Here is a 12,257-nt window from a genome sequence, read left to right as displayed (position 1 = left end):
TGTTGTAAATCTTGGTGCATTTCATGTGAATATTGAATATGTCACATGCCTGGCCAACTGAAATAAAACTGAATCTGAATCTTAAAAGCGAGTGAAATATTTTGTGATCTGGTCCTAAGTTTAAATGAGCCGTTATTGTCTAAGGAAGCACACAGTGACAGACATGGACATTAGAGCAGCAAAGTAAGAAAGACAAGTAACAAAGAACACAGCCATGCTACAAACAATGCACAATTATACCTGTACATGCAGTCTTAGGTTCTCCTTTGAAAAAGGGAAAGATTTGAAATGGATGGAAAAATATCTCACCCTATCAAAATACTCTTTTTGATGACAAAACACAAAATTCCAAAATCCTGACAATCAAAATTGCATGGAAACTCCTAAAAATGTAATTTCTTTTAATACAGAAGTTTGTATCTCCTGTTGCAATTCTTTGAAAAAAAATAATGAAACTTTCTCATGAAAATTTTTGATCGCTTTCAGACATATCTGAGTGACATGGGTTTCCCAAGCCACCCAATGGAGAACTCAACTAACCACCGCTACTTCAGGCCTTGGTGATTCCATTATATGGACTGGATGACATTCGCACATTTCCAAAAGAAATGTTTTTCACCATAGTGTAAATCATGCAAAGCAGCAGCAAAATGAGCAAATATATGCCACACGTTGGTAAAAATATTGGCAAACAGACTTGTATCAGAAAGCCAAAGTCAATGCCAAAGTCAAGAAGATAAGTAAAAGAATAAAAACGAAGAATTGTATTGTTACCTATACCATATTCTGTGTTTGCAACTTCTTTCTTTGCCAACCTTTTGTTTCTGCCCACGTTTGCATCATCAGTTTTGGGATTACAAGAGGATGTCATCCATATACAGTAGAAGCTGTTTAATTGCACACCCCATTTGCCAGAGTATTTCATGCAATTATCCAGATTGTGCAATAATACGAAGTTATCCAGCTGGACTGCACTGGTTTCGGATTTTGGGATTTCCGTGCCATAAACAGAAGTGTGCGGTTATCCGTTGTGCAATTAACAGGCTTCTAGTGTATCCAATCAACATGGCCTTACAAGAAACAACCGTGCCTTACCTGTTGGGGTATGAACAGCGTGGGTTGTGGGTACGCTTGCTGCGGGACATGGCCAGGAATCATCTGGTTCGGGTGCTGGAACATCTGAGGGGGCGGCGCCGACGTGACCGTCTGGGGAGCGCTATATCTCGGCCCCGTTTGGTACGGCACTCTGCCATTGGCTGTGGGACCCGAACTTCTGTAGTAGGGCTGGGGAGGGGGAAAATTTACGAACGTTAAGACCTTCATTTCACAGACATAAAAAAACAATCTTTTCAGTGTTCAAATCATCATCATCATCATATCGTTCCGCACCAGTACCACAGCCAGGCCATGGCCTTCTCTCATTAGCTTCTAGCAGGTCCCAGTTAAAGATGATGAGGCCTAAAAGTAATACACAGTCCTGTGTTCAAATACAATTCAACCTCTATAAGTGGATAAAAATGGAGATATATTTCCGGGCGTTTCGACTGACATCCATCACTCTTCTTCAGCATCACTAGGATGAAATGGCAGAAACAATTCAACTTACAAGTAAATCTTACTAGAAAAAATGGTTGCAGGGTTGAACATTTTCTAGTAAGATGTACTTGTATTCAACTGTTTTTGCCATTTCATTCTAGTGACGCTGAAGAAGAGTGATGGATGTCACTCAGAATGTCCAGAAGTACATCTCCGCTTTTTTTCAGTTGTGGAGATTGAATTGTATTCGAATATTGTTTACCTGGATGTCTAACCGTCATAAACATTTTTCTAGTAGGTTTCTGACATGAATATGTCAACACACAATTGCAACACAACAACAATACGAGAAGGATCCACTCCTGAGGCATTGACTAAAAGCTTTTCTAAGAAATACATCTTCCTGCATCTTATTTGTTGTAAGATTGTTTCTGGCTTGTGACAGAGTAAAAATAGAGAGAAACTGTTTTAAACAAGACGCAGCTTACCTGGTGGCCTTGTCTCGGACCTTGGTGCTTTGGAATCAGAAGAGAGAAAAAAAGAGCAAAGAATTTTTAAGAATCAATTCAAATTACATACTGGAAATCAAACAGTTGGCATATAAGGGTAACAGTTGTTGATGTAAGATGAATTGTGATTAGTTACATTGCATGGGTGTGAGTAATGATTCTTCCATCAGAACCAATCATGGTCCAGATGACAATTAAGGACACACCGATTGATTTCCTTGGTTCCAACACTCTCCAATTTCAAAACAGAGCCAAAACATAATAATAGATCAACGATTCTAGAAAAGACATTTTTCTGATTATTCTTAAAGGAGTCTTAGAACAAAGGAGAAAAACTGATGCGATTCATTGGAAGGGAGCTAGAGTAAGGTGGTAGGTTGTAGTGAAACGAGCGTAAAAAGATGCGTAAATTTCATGTTTACCTGTCTCGGACCTCCCTTGTGGTGCAGTGGGTTAAAAGCAAGGGGATTTTGGTTACAATCTGATCAGATACAGCATGTAGTACTAGTAGTAGTAATTCAAATGCCTGTATGTTCTAAGGCAAACTACCTAGAAACTACCTAGAAAGTACATGTTTCCTTGAAAAGATGGACTATCTAGCATTCTAAAATGGATGCCAAAAAATGCAATGTTATATGCATGTTCATGTCTTCAGGGCTCAAAAAATTTTTTGTCTGTTAACTGCAATATTTGTCAGTTATCTAAAATATTCACTTGTAATATTAACAACTTTTCCAAATACCAAATAATCATTTTTCACAGACATTTAATATCGCAGTAAAAGTGGAAAGGAGATTTTCAGTGTTCTACGCTGGCAGTCTAAACAATACCATAGCACACAAACACTGAAAAAAAATTACCACGATTTACGGCATCATCCTATATGACTTTGTAACTCCTTGCAACTTTGCAGCCTGAACCATTTCGAAGAATGAAAATCATGTTGCACAATTTATTCTACATATCCAGGGCTCGAAATACTGGGGTTTTGTGCACCCAGGTGCACCCAAAATTGGAGCTGTGCACCCAATTTTTTTCAGTGGGTACACCCAAATATTTTCAGAGGCTTATGTATGTTAAGATGTCAGTATACTAAGTAAACACCATATCTATGTGTTAGAAAGATAATAAAATGACTGTCATAGTACTTCCGTTTTCTAAAGAGCGCCGTTCAAATTACTAATTTAGTAGGTTTGTAGCCTGATTAAATCTCGCTTATAGCAGCCCGCCAAACATCCGCCGAGTTAGAGCCCTGGACAGCGGAGTTTGTGTTACACAGACTAGTAGGTTTGCAGTTAGGTTATTCTGATATTCTACTCTATTTTATGTGGTGCACCCAAAAATTCCCAAAAATGAATTTCAAGCCCTGGTATCTAATTGTAACATGCAATCTTTAAATTTTCGTCCCGCGCATTGCAGCTAACAGACATGTATTTCGAGCCGGGTCTAACTATAGTTGTTTTGTGTGTGTATAAAATAAGGCAATAGTGTGAGGAGTGAGCCAGTGAGTGTGCAAATATATGAAGAGAGCTACCTGCATGTGTCTGCCCATTCCCGGCTGTCATGCATAAGAGGGGCACACAAACAGTACACACAGTCACAAGGACGTACCACCCAACACCACCCACAACGTGGGACACCAACCAATCCTCCCACGGAAGGCTTGACTTTGCAGGACTTTCCCATCTTATCTTTCTACAAGTCAGGTGTTGCAACTTTCTGCTAAATATGTTGATTGTCAGAACTCCATAATCACTAGCAAGTCTACATTTTTAGGTGAGAATCCACAAGACCATTACACGGGACTCATTTACCTGCGAACATTCCTAAAAATTGTGTAGTATTTCATCTAATAATGTCCATAGGAGCTCGCAGACTTGTTGCTCTGTTTTGCCAGCTTCACAAGAGTTTCTGTCAAACATCGAGTTGCTTTCCACAAAAGTCAACAAAAGTAGTTTTAATTTTATGATAGGATGTTTTGGGACATGACTGCCAACTACTTTTCAATAGTCTCATGTCAATTATATTCTTCAACAAATAAAGTTCTAAGTTTTCCAGAAGAAAACATGAATGCAAAATATATTCTTTCTAATATGCTCTATAATTTACAAAATGGGAAAAACTGCAAAGTCAACCTGTTACATTCACAGCATAGCAATTTCAACTTGTCATATTCCATCCCCAAGGGAAGCATTGGTACACATTATACACAATCTGTTTGAATTTGAAATCTTATCATTCATTACGATGATTAGGTAATGTTATAAGAAGAGTACAATTTTTCATGCAATTATGCGAGATAGTCAGAGGAAAGCAGATCCCCACCTATACTGTGTATTAACACTTTGTCAACTTACCTTACTTGAAAGCTGTCCACCCTTTCTTACAACCCCTTTTCATAGTACTAGCTACAATGTATGGATTTTGTTTCTAATGAAAACTATTAGGTTAGCTCCTGAAAGTGATGCTGAATACACCACGTTACATTTTATTTATGTCATACCCACCCGAGAAAACAACTTTCGATGCAAAATGCGCCATAAGTTGAGTAAACTTGGAGTCCTCGAAACAAAATTGTAACGGGAGCAATGAATTCCGAAGTCCGAATCAGGTATTCGAATTTTTGACCGCGGTGCACTTGGCAAATGCGAACTACGTTCAAACTTTTTATGCGATACAACTTCGAAGCCAGTGTGATACGGCTTTTTATCATCTAGTCCAGAACACCTGTGTTGAACGTTATCGCGGCCCAGGTATGACATAAATATATATGCATATATAACAAAGTAGAACATAATAACCGATGCCTAATAGTTCATAAATGCCTGAACCAATGTTCCTATCCTTACCTGGGACGACCTGTGGCCTTGTGACATGGATACTGAAGCATACATCTGAGTCTGTTGGGACATTTGCGGACCCGGGGAGGGGCCTGTAGGGGGGGTGCCCACCACGGGAGGGGGGCCCTGGCTGCTGACTTGGCCTTTGTTCATGTCATGAGGGGAGGGGGCAGTGTGGGGGTGCCTCCCCTGCTGGATTGGCAAGCCCTGCAGAAAAATGACAGACAAAGTTCTGGTTTAGACAGCATTACATTCTGTATACACTGTATCTACAGAAGGAAAAACACAAAGAAAGAAATCGCTCAACACTCAACAGTGCTGGAAATACCCACTTGCACAACTGCAAACACAACCACATTTTGCTTGGCGTAACTTAATGGCGTAACTTAATGGCGTAACTTAATGTTAAACCTGAAGTTTTGGAACACCGCTTTTCCTCACCAACATGCATCAGCTTTTTTTATCTATTTCTTCATAAGATAAAACACAAGTTTTTACATGTAACTGGAAGAAAAGATAACGGATAAGTAGCTGATTTGAAAAAGGTAATAACTTGGAAGTGGGGCAACCAGAAATTCTGATGGGGCAACCTCACTTTTGACCACTGATCAAGTTTTGACAACATGTTTTAAACTGCAATTTCCATTGCGTTTCACCATTACTTGCAAGGTTATACCAGAAACGACAAAGATCAATGACAACCCTTTCTGGTGCAAAAATTTTGAACATGTCTTTGATTGTCTTCAACTAACATCACCTGTTCAAATCCCAGCCCAGCAATCAGAGAGAGAGAGAGATGGACTTGATGGATAATGTATCACATTATCCACACTACACAGTATAGTGAGCTACAGTGTGTCGTGTGTGCTTAAAAATAGAACCTTTCCACATTTGGACCCATTTTCTACTCATTGTGGGCAACATCTTTTCTAATTGGACCGGATTCCTTCCACCAAATTGGACCTGATTCCTTCAGACAAGTTACCATCCACTAATACCTAATGATAGCATCCATTCAGCCGTGCACACCTTGAGTTCTTCACAAAGATCAAAGACCATCACACACTGTTCAAATTAACATCTACCTGACATTCCAAGCTGTAATATATTTAGCAGATTATATTCGTACCAAGCTATCTTGGGAACTACCACGACTTTCTTAAGATCATTTTTTTTATCTATGCTGTGACCACACCTCATCATTAGCAGCTGTGCTGACATTGATACTAGTTACTATCTTGGGTTTTCTGAAGTAAAACTTGAGTGACAAGGTTCATTTTGAAAGCCATTCATTTGCACATTAGAACAGATTGGATTAGATAGCAAGTGCTATACTTTTCTCTCAATTTTGTAGTACTTTTAACTGTTCAGAAAATAGCTTGCCTTATTCCAAGCTTGTCCAGAAGACGAGACAGAAAAAAATTAAATGTTCTGTTGTAGTAGAAAGGAAAGCTGTCAGCTTCACAAGAGTTTCTGTCAAGAACTTTGCAAACATAGAGTTGCTTTCCACAAAAGTCAACAAAAATAGTTTTAATTTTATGATGGAATGTTTTGGGACATGACTGCTGACTACTTTTCAATAGTTTCGTGTCAATTATATTCTTCAACAAATCAAGTTCTAAGTTTTCTGGAAGAAAACATTAGAACAGATTGGATTAGATAGCAAGTGTTACACTTTTCTCTCAATTCTGTACTACTTTTAACTGTTCAGAAAATAGCTTGCCTTATTCTAAGCTTGTCCAGAAGACGAGACAGAAAAAAATTAAATGTTCTGTTGTAGTAGAAAGGAAAGCTGCCAGGGGGCCGAAAAATCTTATACTTTCTTTCATAAGACAAGACCAAATCTCATGGCAATCAAAGCTGTTACACAATTAAACATTAAGACACAAACATGCATACATAACAAATACTACTGAAAATGTGACAGTAATAAGATCTATCTGCCACTGAAAAATGAAGACCACAACATGTCCTGCATTTATATAACACTGGTTCTGCTGCAGTACCAAGGTTACCCACCAGGAGGCCCAAACTCGACTTGACCTTCTGTTCACGACACCTATCTACAAACTTAATATCACCACAGTTGTTCTTCAGTTATTGCAGCGGGAACACATACAAATACAGACAAACGGAACTGATGAGGTGAAAACAACACCTCCATTCTTCTGGGAGGTAAGAAACAGACCTGCTGCTGAGCTGCCGATCCAGGATGGGTGTATGCTGGGATTGCTCTGGGCTGGTGATAGTCTTCTGGTCCTGGAGAGGGAAAAACAGAAGAAAACGTATAAACAATACTGCTACGGTGCCCAAAATCGCCATGTATTTTCAACATCTCAACCACTACCCACATGCCAAAATTCAAACAAATTCATCAGAAGGATCTAGTGTTATAGGTGTGAACATACAGAGAAACAGTGCCCCAGTCAGATGTGAACTTCCTTCTTGAAGGTATCAAGCTATCTTTTTCTACAGCGTTGTCAATGGTAACATTTCAAGCTTAACTGAAATCACTACAATACCAACAGCAGCTTGCAGATGCTAATAGAATTTTGTGCCTGTTTTCCACAGCTATATGCTTGAGAGACGCCCACGTTCTCTTCAGCTACAACACCTGTCCTGACATAACCCCATCCCAGGAAATCGTATTTAATAAAAGCACACACAGGAAGTGGATCTATTTGAGCTACAGGAAGTACAGCTAGCTAACTCCTGCACAGTCTCATTTCCCTTTAAAATGCATTTCTTATATCTTATTTCAACTGGAGAGCAATGTTCTTGGTCTACTACATAAAAGGAAGTTGTTACTACATGTATTTCAAGGTATTTCTCTAAGACAGGAAGTCAACTCACTGTTTCCTGAATTTATTTAGTTTTACTTCCTCAAAGGACAGGAAGGAAATGCAGACATGTCATAGGTACCTAATGAGGTTTTGCTATTTTTGTTCCTCTTCTTTGTACAATAACCTTGTGTTTTGCACTCTTGTGGCTTTTATTACTATTTTGTGTGCTCGGTAACCTAAATGCATTTAATAAAATGTGTGTTGACTTCTATACTTAATATATTGAAACTGTTATTAAAGATGTACACATAACTACATACATTTGAGATAGTAAGAAAATGCAGGATACTTACTTGGAGGTGGGCCACCTCTTAGTCTGTGTTGGTCTGGGTTAAGGCAAATATTCTTAGAGAGAAAATCATTTTCATTAAATGAGAACAATCCTTAGCATCTAAGAATCAGTAAGATGGTAAAAAAAATACTTCTTATTCTTATGTAACTGAATCATATGTCCCTATCCAGTTTATCGTCTGTTGCTCTGCATATGTTTAGATATGCTTGCACGTAGATGTGTGGGCTTCATTGAATCACATTTAAATATAACCAATCACAGTCTCCTAAATCTTTCTAAAAGCTCAAACTCTTCATCTTGCCCATTTTGACATGAAGCCCCCTCTCACAATCTACACAAACTTGATATCACATGCCAGACGTGTCCTCCACCAACGTGACCTTGAGAACCAATCTCTGACCTTGAGAACAGAGGACGACTTTGGATCCACTACTCAGCTAAGAACCAAGAGCCAAGAACCCCTCTTAACCAGTCACTGATCGTAAAGCAGTACCAGATTTGTGATCCTTGTGCGTTTGATTCCATACCAAAGTTATGAAAAATGATATACTAAATGGTATCAAAAGCCAGAAAGACAACAAAATTTCTTTCAGTTCCAGTTTAAGAAAGTAAGTGGTTTTCATTTTTTTTTTTTGCATAGGGTTAGCAAACATGATGATGATGATGTATGATTGGACCATGAGCCTCTGAAGTCTGGTAACGTCACTCGAGGCTGTAGCACCAAACAAAAGTATTTATCTCCCACCGCCTGAACACAGAGCACGACCACGTTAGAGGTGGGCCTGTTGCCTGGGCAGTGAGTAAAAGGATGTTTAACTTTCTTTATCTTCTACTCCACAATTTTTTCTCTTTAAAAGCAATAAATTGAATTGCTATGGTCTAAAATCAGAACATCAATATTCATAACTGAAAAATGTATCTGTTCTCTGTTCAGATTAGTAGAAACAAGGGCTATCTACTACAAAAAAAAACAACTACAGCATGTCCAGAACACAAGAAATTAAAAATGTAACTTCTGCTAGGGGGCCCATAATCGAACTTGACCTTTGTTTTTCTGACCCCTACCCTTCTACCAAATACTATCAGGATCCATCAAAGTCTTCTCGAGTTAAGCTGTGAACACACAGACAGACAAACATGCTCGGGGCTCGAAATTCATTTTTGGGATTAGGTGCACTGGTGCACCCAGCCTGAAAAATTGGGTGCACCAAAAAAACTTTAGTAATAACCTAATAATAAAACTTAGTTGCAAGCTATCAAATTCTTAAACAAGTACCATGACAGACATTTTTATTATCTTTCTAAAACTTAGATGTCAAGAATATGATGTATACTAGTATACAGTGAAACTTGTATAAGCGACCACGTCTGTAAGACGACCATCGGCCTATTACGACCGCTTTTGGCCGGTCCCGATTTTCCTCCCCATAGACACAAGCATTAAGCAACGTGGCCAAAGCGACCACTTGTCTTCTGTGACCGCGACCACCCCGAATCCGGTCCGCCCGCGACCGAAATGTTGCCGAAGACGACCGCGTCATTTTCAAGTGTGTAGTGGCCTCGATTTTTGATGATATCTGGCGGGAAATCCGCTAAAATCGGCTTGTGTTTTGGCGAAGTAAACTTGCCGAAACGACTGCGTCATTTTCAAGACTGTAGCAACTGTCGATATTTGATGATAACTCGCGAGAAATATCGCTAAAATTGGCTTGTGTTTTGGCAACTAAAATGTTACCGAAACCACTGCGTTATTTTCAAGGGTATAACATCATCGATTTTTTATCATAACTGCCGGGAAATAACGGCAAAATCTGTGTGTTTGGGTTCTGTTATCACGCCGAGCCAAAATCAAACATGGCGCCCAAGAGGTCAAACGGTGTCATTGGGAAAGTCCACTGGAGTGTAGGTAGAAATGTTGCGTGTGTTGTTATTGTACTCTACATTTAAACCATACAAAATGCAAATTTATTTTCATAAAACTTGTTTAAAGTAAAGGTAACAGATATAAGATATCTTTATAACTTTATAACACATTTCATTAGAGAATAAAAGGTGTATGTGTGTCTTTTTGAGAAGCTGCTCACCCCTGCTTCTAGTGAAGCGTCGATTTGTCAACATCTCCATGATTAGAAGCGTCGGTGGGGTTAAACTTGTTTTTCTCGGCAAATTTTCGTCTTCTTGGCAGCGTTGAGACTTTAAGACCCGCGCCAGAAGAGAAACAAACTCACCCACATTATTTTCATGGGTAACAGCGTTGAAATGAACCATTTATTTTTCTGCCGTGCTGCCGATTTGAAAGAAGGTTCCCGTCTTGTCGGGCGTGTGTGCGCGTGCTTTTTTGTTATGGCGGTAAGCTCCCCAACTTATTTCTGACCCGTTGGCTGTGATTCACAAAGTAAAAAGATAGGCAATTACTTGAATTAGCGTTGTTAACACGAAAATTGCATTATAAAACGCTCGTGGGGCGTCGTATTCTCCACTGAAAACAGCGATGTTTTTGTAGCAATATGGACCATTGTCTTGACGGTGTCGCCCATTCACAAGTTTTTGACAGACAATGCCGGCGGGAAAAATGACGCTGCTCCGGCAACAAAAAGCTACGAAAATTTGAAAGAATAGCCCTAAATTTTGGAAACGTTTCAATTTTACATCAGTTGGTATAACAATACTATATGAATCATACAGGAAGACCGTTCAACAGTGATAATGTTTCTCATGCGCAAATGTACAGGTTCGTGGAATTAAACTATTTTAAAGACCATTAACTTTGAAGTCATTGTGTCTGTCCTATCTTGTCACATTTTCTTTCTTTGCACAAGAAGACCACGTGTCTAAAACGACCACTTTGCACTGGTCCCCAGGGTGGTCTTCTTAGACAAGTTTCACTGTACTTTGATATCTTCACATACATAAACGTAAGAAAATATTTGGGTGCACATTTGGGTGCACCCTGTACACCCACAGAAAAAAATTGGGTGCACAGCTCCAATTTTGGGTGCACCTGGGTGCACCTGCACCCAGTATTTCGAGCCCTGATGCTCAAAACATAAACTTCTGGCGAAGGTTAATCAGCATAGACACAGGCAAGCCTGCATATGTGATGCCTTATTTGCAATGCTATCAAACCTCTTAGCAGTTGTCCTACGCTGCTCATTCAACCAGAAAATTATATTTCATATAACGAGCCGGGCTCTCAACGGCTCACCAAACAGCGAGGCCACATGTCATTCCTTCACTGCCAGGCGCTGGCACTATCTACGTTCCATCGCATTGTAGCGTACAGAACAAAATCTCTACGATATCCCAATTCCTCAAACTTTCCCCACAAAAAATTAGCTCACAAAAGGATGTCAAATACTATCATTAAAAAATATACACCACATGTTAATTGTAACTGTAAGAGACATCGAATTTGAATTATTTTGAATGACCCTATCGCCAAGAGTCATAAACCTCATTCACTGACATGAAAAATGGAAACCACAAAATATCATCACATTACCCTTTAAGAGAACACATAGCATCTCCAGCAAATAAAATGCATGACTAGACTAACAGTTTGACTGCAAAATATAAAATCCACACGTATCACAAAAGCAGTAAAGATGAATAGAACGCCGGTCTTGGCCCCGCTGGGAAAACAATTATCTGCGATCGCTTCGCATTTCTCTCTCCTGGAGATGCCCCGTGATGAGATACACGTAGCCTCGCCTACCAATGAATACAAATGACCATATCAAAATCGTTGCGGCAAAATATCACACTTTTACGTCGATTTTTGTTTCAATAAAAAATGAAATGTGAAACACTCTTCTGGCCTTAGCTAGGACTGCATACTGGAAAACATCAATAGAAACGTCTACATATTTTACTGAGTCATTCCTTATTTTGGTCACTCAATAACAGAAAGCAGGAGCCTGAACTGTAAAGGCCAGGGAGAAAACGAAGTGTTCTTGGTGATTTTTAGATCGCGGCTGAAACAAGGAGGTAAGCGAACAGAAGGTACGTGAAGAGGTTACTGAAAAAACTTGCATTTAACCACAGGAAAAATGCCAACATTTACAATATTGTGCCCAAGAATTTGACAAAGCACACTGGGTCACCCCAAAGGAATTCCTCAGACATTACATACGTTCAGTTCATGTTTGAAACTTGCGAGTCCCTTTTGATTTTCAAGCCTACAAATATTACCATCTGTTAATTTTTTGTAACAATTGTCATATGAAAAAAAAAACAC

At 39.2% G+C, this 12,257-nt stretch overlaps 1 protein-coding gene across 1 annotated transcript in view; it reads right to left on the bottom strand.

Annotated features, from left to right (window-relative positions):
* LOC118430067 (eukaryotic translation initiation factor 4 gamma 1-like) overlaps positions 1-12,257 on the bottom strand; it is a 55,844-nt gene that overhangs the window by 33,567 nt on the left and 10,020 nt on the right. The window contains exons 3-9 of the mRNA XM_035840775.1: positions 8,022-8,044; positions 7,074-7,144; positions 4,895-5,092; positions 3,580-3,603; positions 2,468-2,491; positions 2,025-2,051; positions 1,096-1,284 (exon numbers count right to left, since the gene is read on the bottom strand). Of these exons, the coding sequence (XP_035696668.1) occupies positions 1,096-1,284; positions 2,025-2,051; positions 2,468-2,491; positions 3,580-3,603; positions 4,895-5,092; positions 7,074-7,144; positions 8,022-8,044 (556 nt within the window). The remainder of the gene's footprint in view (positions 1-1,095; positions 1,285-2,024; positions 2,052-2,467; positions 2,492-3,579; positions 3,604-4,894; positions 5,093-7,073; positions 7,145-8,021; positions 8,045-12,257) is intronic.

This window comes from Branchiostoma floridae, chromosome 14, assembly GCF_000003815.2.
Source record: "Branchiostoma floridae strain S238N-H82 chromosome 14, Bfl_VNyyK, whole genome shotgun sequence".
NCBI lineage: Eukaryota > Metazoa > Chordata > Leptocardii > Amphioxiformes > Branchiostomatidae > Branchiostoma > Branchiostoma floridae.
Note: the sequence above shows the minus strand (reverse complement) of the source record. Positions and strands in the feature narration are given on the sequence as shown.